The sequence below is a fragment of the Typopeltis vanoorti genome, chromosome 15, assembly GCF_054136105.1.
Source record: "Typopeltis vanoorti isolate ZY-2024b chromosome 15, IOZ_Tvanoo_1.0, whole genome shotgun sequence".
Classification (NCBI taxonomy): Eukaryota; Metazoa; Arthropoda; class Arachnida; order Uropygi; family Thelyphonidae; genus Typopeltis; species Typopeltis vanoorti.
The window spans coordinates 63,441,920-63,460,182 of record NC_143563.1 but is presented as its reverse complement, the minus strand read 5'-3'; the positions used below and the strand labels follow the sequence as shown (position 1 = coordinate 63,460,182).

The 18,263-nt window shown below is 35.0% G+C and overlaps 1 protein-coding gene across 1 annotated transcript in view; it reads right to left on the bottom strand.

Moving 5' to 3' along the window:
• LOC150098817 (uncharacterized) overlaps window positions 1-16,462 on the bottom strand; it is a 93,904-nt gene extending 77,442 nt beyond the window's left edge. The window contains exons 1-2 of the mRNA XM_090405759.1: window positions 16,387-16,462; window positions 9,464-10,414 (exon numbers count right to left, since the gene is read on the bottom strand). Coding sequence (XP_090261885.1) covers window positions 9,464-10,414; window positions 16,387-16,462 — 1,027 coding nt within the window. The remainder of the gene's footprint in view (window positions 1-9,463; window positions 10,415-16,386) is intronic.
• Window positions 16,463-18,263: the final 1,801 nt, after the last annotated feature.

Genomic DNA, 18,263 nt, shown 5'->3' with positions numbered 1-18,263 from the left:
TAGCGGAATAATGAATTACTGACCATTTAAAACTATGCCAGTATTTAGAAATTTATATACATTTAATCATACAAATACAAATACAACATTTATTTTACAAATGATATTCTATCTTTTTCAGTTTAGCTACTTGAATACATACATATTCTACCCTTTATGAACTGGTCAATAACATCGTCATAAAAAGTTGGTTGTAACTTAATTTTCTCAAGCAACAGGCGCACTTGTAAAGGCTGGCTGAAGCTCACTGGCTAGAGCTACTTTGACTGCGTATGGCCTTAAACAACATGGTGAGATGACGTGGAGGGAGCGGAAATGGCTATGCGTGAGCATGAAATCACTGCTGAAGCGAGGACCTGGATGCTCCCACAACCGAACAAGCCAAGGTAGCTTTGACTAGACGAGCAAGCATCGGCCTTCGATACACAACGCAAAGCTCAATTATTGCCGCGCAAGCTTAAGACGTCTTCTGTCTACAAAAATAAAAGCCTAAATGGAATGCTTATAAATGCATGCATTTATTAACAAATAAATAGCACTTCTTTCTCAATTAATGAGCTTGAGCAGCAGGCATAGCAAGCATGGAGAATTCGCCACTGCTCCCCTAAGAATTCTTAATGATATTCAGAAGAGGGGTAATCCGCTTAATAGACGACCCTTCCCTCACAGACTCCCTTCAGTCACTTTATCATAGGCCAGGGATGCACAAACTTGTTAAGGCCGAGGGCCGCATAGTTCAACTGTTACTTATGGGAGGGTCGCCAAAAAAAAAAAAACTTGAAAGTTATCTACCATATATTGTTTATTTTATTTATCCCTATCATAATTGTTACAAAAAAGGTAATAAAAAGTAAGTGAATTTAATTTGATGTGTGACATGTGACATTGCATTGATTTGGTATATTTGGTTCGCGTTTTGTAGTAGCCAACCGCTAAATTAATTCTAAATTTTCATCAGTCAAGCGGTTCCTATTTTTCGATTTGTTAATTCATGACTGAAAAAGTTTGTTCACAAATATATGTTGAGCCAAAGAGGCTTGCACATTTAATGCATTATCTAGCAACCATTTATAATTGTTTTTATCGACACAACGATAGAAGTTTAATAAATTGCCTTCGTTAAATTTATTTCGCAGGCTCTCATCGTTTTGAATGTCGATGAGTTCAAGCTGTGCTGATTCGGGTGCATTTTCGGGAAAAATGGCAAAAGGATTGCTAAATAAATCTAGCAACGGTTTCACTTTTTTAAAATCAGAAAACCGATCCTTGAAGGCTGATATCAAGTTATCAATCTTTTCAACATACACAGTTTTGAAGTTGACATTGAACTTTTCAGAAACTTTCTTATAATTAGGAAAATGGATGTAATTCCCTGACTTCAGTTGGATTTGAAATAGATTTAACTTGCGCTGAAAAGACAAAATGTGGCCGTAAAGTTGAGTACCGATTGATCTTTGCCCTGAAGTCGCGTATTTAACGTATTTAAATGATTAGTAATGTCCGGATAACCAATCCGGATTTTTTTTATGTCAGGGACGTTTTTGTTTTTTTCAGTTATGAAGATTTCAATTTCATCAATTAAATTTAGGAACCGCTCCAATGTTTGTCCGCGACTTAGCCACCTCACTTCTGTGTAAAAAATTAAGTCACCATATTTACTTTCAATGTCTTCAAAAAGTTTTTAAATTGTCGGTGATTAAGGCCACGGGATTTTATAAAATTAATCGTTGAAACCACAACTTTCATGACATGTTCAAATCCAAGTGTCTTAGGGCACAAGCTCTCCTGGTGGATTATACAGTGGAATTGTATCAACTCATCGTAGTGCCGTCCCAAATGCTGTTTCAATGATGTTACCAATCCAGAATTAGCTCCTATCATGGAAGGAGCTCCATCAGTTGTGATACCTGATATTTTTGTCAGATCTAAATCAATTTTGGAACACTGTTCCAAAAGTCCAGTGAACATGTCATTACCTTTCGTTTGATCTGACAATGAACTCATTCCAATCAGCTCCTCATTTACCATAAACTCTTGCGTTATTCCACGTGCAAATAACTGGGCTGTGGAAATAATGTCAGTTGATTCATCAATAGCTGAAAAATAGGCAAATTTCTTTGAATAAGATGTTAATTGGTTCTTTACATTTTTAGACATTGCAGTAATTCTTCTTTGCACGGTCATCCTGTTTAACTGAATTTTCTCAACATTTTTGGCTGATTCAGGACAAATTTTTTTAGTAGCTATCTCAAGGCAATCTTTAACGAATTCCCCGTCTGTAAATGGTCGGCACCTTTTTGCTATAAGGCGAGATATTTCAAAACTTATTTCTTTTGCTATTTCCGAATATTGAATAAGTTTTGTAAACATCACTTGCTGACCTGTCAATTCTCGTTTCAAAAATGAAATCTTTTGTTTACGTAGTTCTTCGGGTTGATTTGAAAATGTAGAATGCAGACTTTCATAGTGTCTCCTTATAATGTATTCTTTTGGTATGGCTACAGCACTTTTGCAAATCAAGCACACGATATTATTAAACGACTGCACAAAACCATATTTTTCGGTCCAGCTATCCTGAAACTGCCGTTTTTCATCCTGTAGTTTGCGTTTCCTACTTGGCCATGCTTTATCCATTGTAGAATTTATTTTTTTACCGTTTCCTAGGGGTGATAATTAATTGTAGCAATCGCACCTACGAAAACAAAATACTCATATGACAAATAGACGAATTATAAAATTTGTTAACATTATTACTAACCGATTATCGTAAGTAGACAGGCAATCGTGACGCCATAGCTACTTTGCTTTGCGCATGTACCATTTTTAAAAATTACCTATCGTGTAACTTGTTAAAGTTAAAATAATACACGGTGAGGCGGGCTGCCAGTAAATCAACGGAGGGCCGCGGTCTGTGCATCCCTATCATAGGCGCTCTGTTTCGGCTGTGTCTTTTCTATAGGTACTTTCACGGACATTGCTCCTCTGAAATGTCTCTTACCATTCCTCCACATTCTTCGAACCACAGAAGTAGAGCAGCCACTGGCCAACACCCATACACTGTCCAGCTTCGAACACATCGAACTAACTTCTCATCAGTTTCCTTCATTCCATCCATCTCTATTCTTTGGAACAATCTCCCCCTTACTGTTTTTTCTACTGAGTACAACCTCTCACTCTTTAAAAAACATATCAACAGGCTACATTTTTCTCCTCAATCACTGGTCCACACATGGCACTGAAGTGTTATAGGTCTTGTGACCTTTCATCTGAAGGGTCATATTAAAAAAAGAGTCCAAGGAATCATCGCTGGAGGATACTCTGCTCTACTCCGCTACACACATCTCACTGCCTCCCCTACTACTTAATTCACCAATACACAACGACGCCACTACCATCAACGCTATTCGACTTATTACCACCGCCAAGAGTACTTTTTATCTGTAAATTGCGTGTATTTACATGGCCGATTTGCCTGTACGCGGGATGAAAAATCCGAGTTTCAGGGAAAAAGAGAAAAAAACCCTGCTACCTCACCTTCAAAAGCTCATATAAAGACCCCTCTCGTCTTTTCCAATCAAAAGGCAACGTTCCGTTGTTCTTCCAATTACACTACGGAGGCTTGCATATCTTCAAATAGACATGTTTGCTTATCTCCACAATAACATGTTAACAACAGTATTGGGGCAGAATTCAAAATTTGAAACGGGACATGCCAATTGTTACAATTAAGAGAACTGTAGCTTCCATCTGAGGGGTCATAAATAAAAAAGAGTCCAAGGAATCATCGCTGGAGGGTACTATGTATCTTCTATTTCCAGAAAAAAAAAGTGTCTATTTTATAAACGGTGGGTATAATCAACTGAAAGCAGCGCCACGAGGTATTGCGTGTCAGTTTCAGTTTCTTCCAAATCAACTAAACATCCCTTCTACTTTTAACTCATCTTTATCTAAAAAACTCTTATAAATTTCCTTGCTTCATCCTAGACGCGATTGGAACCCAAGTCTTTCCAGTCAAAGGAGAAATGTGACATAGTTCTCATCACTTCAGCAGAAGCAATGGAACAACATTCTCGAGATAAATGGCCAAGATCCCCAACGCTGAATGGTTATTTGCTTGCTGTATTTGAAATACGAGTGTTTCTGCGATTTCTTTGAATGTCATCGATGTTTTTCCAGGTCATCTGAAGATGTATTGGGAAATGGTCTTTAAATGATGAAGCCTAAGTTGGGTTCATGTAGCAAATAGAAGATGTAGTTCTAAAAGGAACCGCCAGATTATTGTCTGTCAGTGCCGCAAAACTCAAGCGGTCGCTATGAATATTTGAAAAGGCATAAGATCACAGTATAATTGTGATATTTTGTGCTACCTCCGCACCTAGCTTGAATTCAATGGGCTATTTGAGACCTTGAGAATTCATGTTTATTGTCTGCTGCCTTTGTTTGATCTACTTAGGTTTTCGGGCATCCTACATTGGAATTTTGCAGGGTGGTACATTAGGTTTTTTTTAAAGAGGTAGTGATATATGAAAAGTATTACGTGCATAATGATGAACGACTTCTTTTTTTCTTCGTTAGATGTCTGGCAACATTACGCTTTTTTTTTATATATACCACCCTCCAGGTGGTATATAAACCTGTCTTTTAAGCAGTGCATATCAAACTAACTACGATGCCGAAGGTTATCTCATAAGCTCTCTGGTAAATTTTTAATACTTTTTTAAGTTTCTATCTATATTTCGCATAAAACATGGATGGATTCATAATATCTTCCATTTTAATAACTTATGCTAAATTGAAGTTTTTCGACTCTACTTTAATTAAAAACCAGACTTTCCGAAACTAATTAGAGAGGAGCAAAAAAAAAATAAAAATAAAAAAACGAATAAAAATTGCCATTAGCTACTAAAATTGAACTCACAACGAACGTTGCCCGGGGCATACACAGCTCTCCTCCTTTATCTCTATTGAAATATAAATAAATAAGATTTACAAAATGAAGTTGAAAGATAGGTTATGTTTCTTTCATCTTTCAAAACTTCAGCTCATGCATGGTACTAAAATACTTTTTTGAAAAAGAAAAAAAAAAAAAGCAACAATGAAACTTAAAAGGAAATCAACATCTATGATTCTATAGCCGTTGATATTTACATTTGCCATTCAATTTGTTGATTTTTAGGTATTTTGGACAATGGCAAGATGCATGCATTATCAATATAGATTATTTGAATTCGATAGATGATTTTGAGTCTAATACGAATTACATGTAGGATATAGACTGGCTATATTTCTCGCTGTGTAGATTTCGTCCAAAGTGAAAGTTCAAGTAGGATTCTACTCCTGTTCTTAGACAATATTATATATTTATGAAAAATGGGAAAAAAAAAAACTTTTCAATTTGGAGGGAGACGATCTTTGGGGGAGGTTTGCCACCCCACCCTCAAAAGATCACTTATATAATACACCTGTATAATTCTCGAATTAACCGATTGCTATTCTGTATCTAACTAACCTATATGTAACAGTACTATTACCAAAATCTATTAGTGAGGAGCAATCGAAGGAAAACAAACCACATAACATGGAATTTTTGCATATGATAAACTCTGCACTTAAAACTGATTTTGAGAATTATTTTTATTTAAAAAAAAATGCTCCAGAGACACAAAGTTATTTGAAAGTCTACATGAAGAGATCCGAGAATTTTATTCCTAATGGTGAAGGTCAATGAATTATATCAACAAGTTAACAAACTGCATTAAATTAAAAATAATAATAAGCTTTTAACTTCTTTTTTTTTTTTTAAATCTGGCTGGTAAGTTATAAGCCTACCTAGAGATTGCATTAATCTTAGACGAAGTTAGTACGATCTCTACGTATTTGTAGTCCTAAACTAGTATTATTGTTTAAATGTCGTCGTGGTGGGAGTTCTGTGGTAGATTTCTTTGAATAGCGGGGTTGAAAACACAACTTTCCGATGAAAAATCCTCCTTCCTGCACCAAAGATCGATTACCTTAAGAAGTTGCCAAAAAAAAAAAAAAAACTCACAAAAGTTCCTCTAGTCAGTGACTAGAATTCAGCCTATAAGATTTTCCTCAACCGATCTAACAACACGAACGTGACCACGCGGTTACTACAGAGGTATCAACATTGAATCAGTAAGTGAAATTAACATTAAATCAGCTATACAAACTGAAGAGTTCGCTTTTCGAATTCCTAATTAATTTGCATTTAATGTGTTGATTCTCTTTCAAATAAAAAAACTGATTATAATTATCATTACTATTAAATTATATAATTAACTAAATTATAATTATAATTCTTTATTAATATTATCATAATTAATTATTACATTTACAATTCTTACAGTTATTCAATGATATATAATTAAATTATAATTATATTTTCATTTATTTTATACCCGATCTGCTCTGGCTAATCTCCTTGCTAATTTTAATCATAATGATCCAATTTTTAGAAAAAATAAAATAAGTGTATTATAAAGAACAATCGGATATGCTTTTTTTAAATAATCTAAAGTTATTGAAATACCCACTCTATACTCCCGCAACTAATCTTTAGATGGTTCCTTGAAGATTTTAGACTGGGTCCTTTTAAAGCACTGGTAAATCCCTTTGGTCGGACGCTTCATTTGATCTGTTACCATTTAGAATCTTCCCTGTATTGAGGGGTTTCGCCGTAGGGTAGCTACACCATTAAACAGACTTACTAAGACGCAAATTTATCAATTTAATAAGAATGCAACGTCTTTTTAATGTATGTTGCTGTTGTTTTTTTACATTCCAGTTTTTATTTATTTTCATGAATTATACCAGTTTACAAAATCTACATAAAAGCAGCTGAATCCATTAGATCTGAAATCATTCGCAAGCTAACATTAGTTTAGCAATGGCATTGTATTTAAGGATGTTGACATCGGATGAATTATAAATGAAACGCCATTAATCCTGGCGGCTAACTCAAAATGAAGAGTTCATAGTCCTTAAACTTCGTCTGACCTCCTGTGAAGGGTGTTCTTCATGACTCACAAAATCATGAAGCTGACCTTTCTTGAAACGTGCTTGGCAAGTCAACCATTCAAATAGCCACTGTCATAACGCTATTCAACACAGCCGTTAACCTTCTTAGACCTGTAGTCTCTTAACCGACAATATTCACCATTTTTTTTTTTAGATAGTAAGCCCTGGATATGTTTAATTGTATATATAATATTCAAAAATAATTACTGAAATATATCTTCTATATTGTTTCTTTATTGCTAACTATCAGATTTCTGTAGCTTTCTTACCAAGGATAATTTCCATCTTAAACAAAAAATAAAAAATAAGATAAAACACGTTCAGTACTTTTTTAATTTCTGATTCTGGAACCAACTAATTCCCGGGGAAAAAAAAAAAAAGATTCTTCTGTTTTTCACTTCAACTACTCTTTTTTTTTTTTTTTTCGAACGACTTTTCTGCCTTCATTTATACCATTTTTGCGTGCACTGTTTTTCATTTAGAGTACACTCTCAAAACGTGAGGATTTCTCTGTATTTCATAGTGCATTGACTGAGTTTATCACAGAAGAAGCAATTTTTCAGATTTTCCTAGAGCTCTATTAGGATATCACGATATAAAGCAAACCATCTTATTTTGAAAATTTAATAAATCGGACTAGTTAATACATCCCATATTTCGCTTAGTTTTATCTAAGAGAAAGAGAGTTCTAACCCAAAATGATAGAAGAATTTACCTCGTACTGCAATATAAACAGAATCTAAACATTATAAGTAAATAAACCATGACATAAGGATTACAGGTCTGGATCTGTGAAGCATAATCAAGAAACAGTCGATTGTTAACAGTATTTTGTTGAATGGGCTTCTGTAAAGAGAAGACATAGAATTTTTTTTTTTTTTTTTTTTTTTTTGCCGGTATTAAAATACACACACACACACACACACACAACTCCCAGGTTTCTTGTGAAAATGTCAATCCTATTTACAAAGCTTCAAGTGTGTATTTAAATATGGTGCCCCCCCCCCTTGTAATAGTACAGTGTCGAAACTGGCAGTCTTCGAGTTACGACGGATAAAGAATGTGGAGAATTGAAAAACGAGTTAGGAAATATACGTTCCACATAACAATGTAAATGCATTTGTGACGTACAGTACATATACTTATGATATATTTACTTAACAACTATTACTTATTAAACAAAAGGCAAGAAGATTAGACTAGAAGGTGACAACGAGTTATGTTCCTGAGATACAGTATATAAGGGGAGATTAAAATCACCAGAATGAATTTACTCCGTGTATCACCAGGACAGTGAAAATATATTTTTGTCTTCAAAATTGCTTTACAATTTTTCCTTCAAGTTTCTTGGCATTTTTTACATCACCAGACAGATGAACATAGCCTGGTTTAGGCATAAACTAGACTAGAAAGGGCCTCATGTCATTACAAGGACCTCCGAAAAACTATTAAACCTAAAATGTACTCAACAGAAGGGAGAGGGAGCATTTCAAAATTATTGCTAAGGGAGCCACGGAAATCGGAGGACAAATAACATAAACCAATATTTATAAAAATCACTGTTGAAGAAGAGGTCAAGAGTATTTAAAGAGTGGTTAGGATACTATTACGATCTCATTCAACTTGAGTGAGATCGTAATAGTAAATGACTCAGCATTTCAAAGATAACTTCGCTATTAGAAACAGGAAATTTCAAGATTAAATGACTCAGTTTTCTCACACCGCTTCATATCCAATAACAGTTGCTCCATTTGCATTCAGGTTTGATAAATTGTCGTTCGATGAATTGTTTTTCGGCGAACTCTCCGGATACCCGCGAAATAGGAAGATCGTCTTAAGTATGATGTTGCGAGAAATAAATTCCACAGATTGCATCTAGATCGCAGTATAAATGCTGCAAAATGACTTCCAAAACATCTTCTATTTGATGTGGAAAGGAAATATTAATGTTATCTGTAGGAACTACAGGCATAACGAGATGATAACTATAGCACGCAGGACAATTTTAAAAAGAAAACACAAGAAAAAAATTGTGTAATAATAGTTTGCACCAAGAAGAAGAAGAAAGCTCGAGGAAAAAAGAATAACCAGTAGTTAAAATTAATTCGAGGCCAAGTAATAAATTATCGGAGTTGGAAAACTCTTAATATTAGCTTTGTTGCACTCATTTAAAAATAAATGCAAGCTAGAAATCCTAAAGGATAATTGCACCATTTAGTAATCAAAAAATGCTTTATTTTATTTTATTTTTATGATGAAGTGATGTATTAACTTTCTTTTATTTATTTTGTCTTATTTATTTATTTAATTTTTTTAATTATATTTCTTATATGTTTATAGAATGATGTGATTATATTATTTCCCTGAAACATTTACTTGCATACAGGATTTTACGAATAATTTATTCATATAAAAAACAACCAACCTTTATTTGATGGTTTTTTAGTCGTGGTGGCAGCATGAGACTCTTCTGAGAACGTGTTGTCCAAAGGAGGCGCTAATGTGTGCGTGAGCGTAACGCTTTCGGCAAAATCAACCTGTTCTGTAAATGAAGCGACACCTGCACCTGTTGAAGTGCTGATCTGTGACCAGTGAGGTTGATCTGTTGTAGTTTTCACGTGATTAAACGGCTTCCACGAAACTCTGTCACTGGAAATGACCTGGAACTGTGCTGGTGTGCTATTTGCTAAAGTCGATACCACTGTTGATTTGAGGGTTAGAGGTAGCCAGCTGTACAAAGCGGTTGCAATATTTGGTCTATTTGTTGATTTCCAAGTGGTACTATCTGGATGCGGAAGTGACGTAGGAATTATGTTGAAGGCATGTTCGTCTGTAGCTGCTGTAGATGTAGTCCTAATTGAAGGATGAGTCTGAATGACGGGAGGTCGTGCAGTCTGTTTCGGAGTAAACTTTATATCTGCAGCTTCTGTTTTTGGAGTAGTAACTACAGGTTCCCAAATAACCTGGTGAATACCATGTCCTCCTCCTCCTCCTACCACCAATGCAGGTGATAAGATAGCCATTGGAGGGCCCATGGCTGTCGTTGGAGTCTGTGCATTTTCAAGGTCCGATGTGGGTTTTGCAGAAGAATGCGCACTAAACAGCATGACAGGAGATTCCGTAGGAGTATGTACATTGAAATCTTCTGTCGAGGTGTTCTGGAAAACAGACTGGAGGACTGTTGTAAGCGACGGACGTTCCATCGTTACAGTCTCCGTGCTGTTGGGAGAAGCACAACAACTACCGAAAAGGAATCCATCGACGCACGTTCCAAGATGTTTCCCGTGATTTTTGATGCATTCCCATACGAACATACACGTTCCAATGTCGCCCAAAGTGGTGGTGCATGGCTTGGGACGAATTTGGAGTGTAGATACTGAAAAAAAAAAAAATAAATAATAATAATAAAAATAACACGAGGAATTAATAAACATCTCATCAGACCCTTCAGTGATAAGATATTTATTTGAAGAGAACGAAAACAAAAAAATACTCTTCAATAAGAGTGATTATTATTGAAGAACCCAAATGCTTCATATACAAATTAAAGAATGCTAAAATTAAAAATTAATAAATAAATAAAACTAATAATCCTGTGCTTAATATACAAATAAATAATAATAATCTGATGCTTAAAATAGATAAATAATATTAATTCTGAGCTTAACATATGAATACATAATCAAATATCCATTCAAAGGCAGTTTGTAATCAATTTAACTCGGAGTTCTTCAAAATATTTTGATGAATAAAAACGGATTACTACATATCTTAACATCGTAAAAGTTATAATTGAAATCCCTGAGGTCCACAGAACGTATACAAAATATCCAGACTAGACGCATTTTTTAATGTTTATCGCACTTTCGTTATTTTTAACGAAACAAGTAAGCTCGTATAGCTCGATGTTCATGTGATGAGCCAATAAAGCTATCGTCGACACTGAGTTATGAAGAGTCGAAGAGCCTTACTTAAAAGTGGTCATATTCCTTACGACAATCAAGAATGAAGAAAATCCTGTAAGTTAAGAAATGACAAACCTATGGAAAAAAGTGCTCAATTTACTTCGAAATCATCGACAAGTAATAGTCAGATAACAGAAGTTGGAATTTCCCGAGGCAAGGTTCCAACTATGTCTGTAGATAGATATGTGTGTTCACGGGATCGGTTTGTCTGTTTTCAGGACAAAAAAATCCTCCACTTCCATATGAGATCAAAAAGTCACCTTTAATTGAAAAGCCCCATTAAAGGTTCTTCGCATCATGAAGGGGATTCGAACTCTAAAAGAAAAGAGCTACGATGGCTCGATACATTATATACATTATTACAAAGCCATAACTCCAGAGTGGTGTTACGAGAACCTGCGCACCACGTAACGGCATAGCGAGGCAACTTCCGAATACAAACGTAGTTGAAGAAGATAGATTTTTCTCTGTTTATCGTTCTTATTCATATTTAGAAAATATCAATGCATTATGATTATAAAAACTTTCCACATTATTGTCCAAATAATATTCATGGCAGCCGTACAATTAGATTATACATAAAATGGCCACTGAATTAGAAACCTTTAAGCAGATGTACGAAAACGTCACTTACGCAGTGTATATGCAAAATACGTGGTCATTTGCGACATCATGTGGTCTAAGCAAACATTTGAAACTGCTGCTGGTCAGTAATCGTCAGTAGTGTTGATCATAATAGGGAGGAAAAAAAAAAAGGATCTCTCAGAGTTCGATAAAGGGCTTATTGTGGGTGCCCGTCTGGCTGGAGCCATGATTTTGAAAATAACAGAGCTGACTGGCTTCTCAAAAGACGAGATATCTCGGGTGTTTAATCAGTGGAAAATAACCCATTTTTTGTGTAAGAGGCGTAATTGTGATAATAAAACAGTCTGTCAGGAGCGAGATCGCCGGTCTAAGATGGCTTGTATGGACAAACAGAACTTGTGTGTGTAGCAACTGATCAAAGCATCTAATAAAGGATTTTCACGATCTGCTTCTCACCTATGCGCAGGGAATCGACGAGGATGATCGGTATTGACAGTTGCATGCCTATACAGAAACTACTGATTTCTGCAAAGAACCAGAAAGTTCATGTACAGTAGTGTCAGGAACACTGTGACTGGACACTAGAAGATTAGAAAAAAAAAGTCATGTGATTTGACGAGTCAGAGCACCCTGTTCTATACCGACAGAAGGCAGAGAGTTTGACGGGAACATCATGAAGCAATGAACCCAGTTTGTCTTGCTGTAATCCAACACTTTGTGGAATCTATGCCAAATCGTAAATGTGCTGTAATTCGGGCTAAAGGAGATCCAAATAAAAGTTTCTAATTTGGTGGCAGATATGTGTATTAGTTTTTAAGAGCATGGAAACTTTAAAATTAAAGAAATGTAACATAAAGAAACATAATATTTCTCTAAGCTGGAAAAGTACAAGGAAGCCTTTATTCCTGCTATTCCTTTATTTGTATTCCACATTTGTTTTCTTTTGCGACATAAAACGATGTGAAACATACAATAGTAATTGCACATCATCATCATCATCATCATCAAATTCCTCACATGTACCCTTAAGGTGTGTACAGGATATGATAGTACCACATGAAAAATTCACATAATTACTAACTTCCTGTCTACAATTTTCCTCCAAATCAGTCTGTTACTGGTCAAGACTCCAACATTATCAGATCTTATATTTCTGTCTTCTAAGGCACTTTTTACTGTATCAATCCAACTATACCTTGGTCTTCCTCTGGGTCGTTTTCCTGCCAACCTGGCAGAGAACACTTGTTTTGGTAATCTTTCCTTGCCCATTCTATTTAAGTGACCATACCACCTGAGATTAGCTCTGCTAACGCATTCCTGGATGCTGACAATGTCAAGTTCTTTCCTAATATCCTCATTTTCTATCAATATCAATGGCAATATCATTGCCATCAATGATAATTTCTCTCTTATTCCATATGAATTTATTCATATGGAATAAGAGAGAAATTGACTTCCTACCATACCAGCTTTGTTGATTCTGTCGTCTATTTCCATATTTAATTTACCATCTTCACTAAAAATCGTACCTAAGTAGCTGAAATGTTTTACTTGTTCTATAGGTTCTCCATTCACAATGAAGTTGATATTTTCAATGTTTCTGCCTATTTTTATTGTCTTTGTCTAATTATTGCTTACGTTCATACCATATCTATTACAACACTTATTCACTTTAATCAGGGAATCTTTGAGACTTTTAGCGGATTTATTTAGAAGTATAACATCATCTGCATAAAGCAAAGAGCTGACATTAACATCTCCAATTTTGATATCAGGTTTAATGCCACTTTCCTTCATAATGTGATCCATATAGATAATGAATAACAGTGGGGATAATGTACATCCTTGTCTGACACCAGATTTAACATTAAACCATCTTCCTGTACTTCCTTCCATTCTAACTACTGACTTACAACTCAAATAAAGACTAAGTATTGCTTGATATAAAGTCCCATTGACACCATATAACCATAGCGTTTCGAAGAGCTTCTCTCTTGGCACCTTGTCATATGCCTTTTTCAAATCGACAAAACTTAAATGCAGATCTTTGTTATATTCCCATGATTTCTCAACTATCTGTCGAAAAGTGAAAATCTGATCCTGGTCGAATATTATCTACTCCTGCTGCCTTTCCACATTTCAAGCCTTTGATGACTTTTTCTACTTCAAGTATGGATATGTATTCCTGACTGTATCCTGTTGAGTGTTTTTTACCACTGTGCTATCACTGCTTGTTTCATTCAGCAATTTTTCGAAGTAATTACTCCATACTTAAAGGATATCTTTTTCTCTGTTTTCATGTCACCTATATCATCTCTAATTCCTTTTACAGCACTCTTTCCTCCATTTCTGAGCTTCAACAACCTCGAATATCTTGCCACCTTCATGATATTTATTTTCTATGCTCTTACGAAAGTCCTGGCATGACTTTTGTTTAACTCGTTTTATTAGCTAAACAAAATTTCTGTATTCTGTATTCTCTAAGAGCATACACTGACTTATTTGCCAGGAACTTTTGATATGCTTTCTTCTTTTCCTTCACTGCCTCTTTAACTTCCTGTGTCCAACATGGAGTTCTGATTTTTCTATCCTTGCAGACAACCTCACTACATTCCTCTCTAGCTGAATCAATCAGTGTTTTCTTCAGGACTTGCCACTGAATCTCCAAGGTTTGGTTCCTACTCTCAAACTCTTTCATTTTTTCTTCAATAATTATTGTGTATTTTAGTCTATAGTTCACATCTGAGAGCTACTCAACTTTTATTCGCTTTAAAACTTTCTTACATGTTATTCTTTTCAATATGAAATTCAGTTTTATCCTGCTGAAGACTAAATAGTGATCGCTTCCAATTTCAAATCTTCTGTACACTCTGGTGTCCTGCACCAGTGGGAAAATATCACTATCAACAATAACATAGTCAATAAGACTTTTCTTCTTCTCTCCATGTGAATTTGTGCACAGCTTTATGTTGGAACATGGTGTTAGTAATAACCAGTCCATGTCCTGAGCAGAAATCCAACAGATATTTGCCATTATTATTAGCTTTGCTCTTTTCTCCAAATTTTCCCAAAATATTTTTGTATGTCTGACAATCATTTCCTACTCTGCTATTTAGATCCCCAACAAGGACCAACTTTTCCTTTTTCATTGTGTCAGTTGCTTTCTCTAAAGCCTCAAAAAATTCCTCCACTTCTACTTTAGTAGAACCTTCTGTGGGACTATAGGCACAAATAAGTCTCATTGTCCAGTTCCCCATTCTCTCTACTTGAGACTGCCTGCCATTCAAGAAGATGAGTCTCATATTTAGTATTGAACACTATGGCTACTCCTTTTTCTTGATTGTCATTGCCTGAATATAACATTTTGTATTTATTGCTCAGAAAGATCTCAACCAGTTTTGGTCTTTTTTGTTTCAGTCACCCCTATTATATCGATCTGGTACTTATCTAATTCCTCAGCTAGCTCCATTTCTTTGCCATTCAGGCTTCTTAAGTTGGTAGTACCGATCTTTAACTCTGGTGATGTTGAGTTGGGTGCTTTCAGGTTTGTTCCAGTAGCTGACTTTTCGCTGTTTGCCCTGGTTCCCTGGCGAAAACAATGGGGAGCCTTGTTTAACCAGGCGACGCCCCAGCCGGCATGAAATTCTACAAATCTATTATACAGTGACATTTGTGTGCAATATTTTTGTGATGTGCTCATTTTGGGAGAGAGAGAGAGAGAGAGAGAAGAAGGGGATCTTCCCACTTTATGGGCTTTCCAAATGCCATTATCGACCAAAAACGTTCACATTAATATCTGTGAACGTTTTTTGAAATGTAAAGGCGTAAAGTTAATTTAAGATATTAGCTCTACGATCTTGCCCTTCAATTAAGACAAAAAAAATATAAGCGTTTGCCCTAATAGGTAAACTTACAGCTCATGACACAACTCGCTATTACCGCCTTTCTCTCTACCGCGAAGAGAACGAACGGCTCGAAAGAGCACTGTGTTGTGGTGAAACTTTAAAAATGAATTAATAGAAGAGAAAATTTCATGCTGAAAGTCATCAGTATTCGAGACTGCAAAGCGGCAGAATTAACATCATAAATTTATATTATTTTTGCGTCTAAAGTAAAAGTTGGATGTATTCATGGAACTGATCTCAAATGGAATATGCTCTTTAGCCCAGCATGAGGCTTTTGCCCTTAATAGAAATATAATTTTATTTTTAGATTATGGATAATATCTTCTCTCCATTTTTTCTTTTTCTTTTTTGTTAAAATTTCGGACGCTAAAAGATTAAAAGACTAGATTGAGCATACCACGCCTGTGAACGCTATTATGTCCATGACTTTCAATTTCAGCCATCCAGGAACAGGAAGAGCAAGAAGGCACTTGTTCCTCAGATAGGAATGCCTCGGGCATTAGATACATATATACACACATTGAATGGGCCATTTGCACTTAAGAGATAGTTGTCAAACCTGACGTTCCATTTCTATTATGGGCCATCCGTCCCGCTAGTTAATTTGGTAACCTGACATTACCAGAGGGCATAAAGTGGCTCTGCTGTGTGTGTGTGGGGAATGACATGCTTAGAAAGTGTCAGATGCTAGCGAATACTTGCATTCAGGTCCACAAGAGCGCGTCCTTTTAAACTCGCCCAGCAACAAGGAAGCTGTGCGCAGGCAAATAGTTGAGTAGGTGCGTTAGTATAGGATTTGATTAACAAATTGAAATAAAGCACATAACAAAAGTTCAACTAAAATCTTGCAACGGAATGAGAGGAAGGTAAGTGGGGGTGGGAGACGAACTCACCTTGTTTACGGAAAGCGGCTGACTGCGTCAGGAAAAACAGGAATGCCACTAATAGCACTTCTAACTGAAGACCCATTACGTGGACCAACCTGTAAGGTAAACAGACATCAGTGATGTTTAATCCCTATTTCGTTTATATTAAACGGTCACCATGTGTTTTTTTTTTACACATGGTGACCGTTTACACCTAAAGCGTTTTTTTTTTACATCTGAAATATTAATAAGAAAAATAAAATAAGCAACAATAGTTAATTTCTCGCTGTCTTCAGGTTTCGCTCTCCTAATGCATTTATACACAGCACAATATTACAAATTAGTGTCGTAAGTTCAGAAATCAAGCATTAATAAGTAAATAATAATAATAATAAACGTACAGCATATTTGACTGCAGTCATAAGGAACCACGAAATCATTATGGAATCTTGTCTAAGATCGCCAGATTCAATCGCATGATAAAATTTTTTCTCTTGGATCCCAAACAGTGAAACAACACTGTTATATATTTTAAGCAATGTATACGAGAACTTTAAATTTAACTTAAAGAAATAATGAAAACAAACAAACAAACAAAAAACTCCAAGTGGGGGTAGAGGAGGAGACTTGCTGCATATTATTAAAGAGAAATCCTTGATTTCTGAGTGCAATATTTCTAGTTTTAATGATTCGGCTAAAGTCACAAATACACAGTCAATGACTGTGTATTAAATACTCAGTCATTAATACAAATTAATGACTGAGTCAGTAATTTGTATTAACTCAGTCAATACAAATTACTGAGTATTACAAATACAAATACTCAATAATTTGTATTTGTAAGTCACAAATACAAATTACTAAGCTAAGTAATGCGTATGTATTTTATTTATGAAAAAGAAAACAGAGAGAGAGAGAGAGAGATAAGAGCACTCTCTGTTTTTTTTTTTTTTTAATCTTATATCTTAGGTCACATTTTCACCTTTCTTTGTACCCTATATATCGAAAATGATTGATTTTATCCATTATTCAACCATGTTTGTTTTTCCAAAAAGCATTTATTATTATTATTATTATTATTATTATTATTATTATTATTATTATTATTATTATTATTATTATTATTATTATTATTATTATTATTGGCATTTCACAAGGAATCCATCTAGGATGACAAAGATATATAATTAACTTTTATCGGTAGAAACTAGGGACTTCTTTCTTGATCTTGTTGTCCTGCTTTATTTATTTTATTTATTGATTTACCCCCTCTTTTTCTTCCCAACAGCGATGCTTCTAAATCCAATTGATTGCGAATGTAGAATCTGCTCATTTTGATATATTTTTTTCTTTTTGGATTGTTGAATCCAGTATTCTTTTAAGATTATGTAGGATTATTGAAGTCTAGATACATAGATGTTTTTTTTTTTTTTTTTTTTTTGTGGGGAAGAGACTGTCGATAATTATTTTATTAATTTTTTAATTTGTATTATGATTACAAATGTATAGATATATTTCTTATTTGTTATTTAATCGAAAATGCAATTTTCGCACGATCACCCCTGAATTATACAATCTTGCAAAAGATACATCTGAGTATCCCATGAAACACTTTCTATAAGCAGTGGCGTAGCTGGGGGGGGGGGGGGGGGGCGGTCCGCCCCGTGTGGCACTTTGAACCTTTCTGAACTTTTGCAGTTCATTCTAAAATACAATCTCCAGAACTCATTTCCAAATATTGTAATATTACTGCGAATTTTCCTCACAATTGCTGTAAATGTTGCTAGTTATGTGAGGAGTTTTTCTGAATAAAATTGATTAAGAATTACCTACATTACAGTGTATGTAGAAAAGCAAGAAAATTAACATTTCAGAATGTTGAAATGAAAGTTTTACTTCAAAAA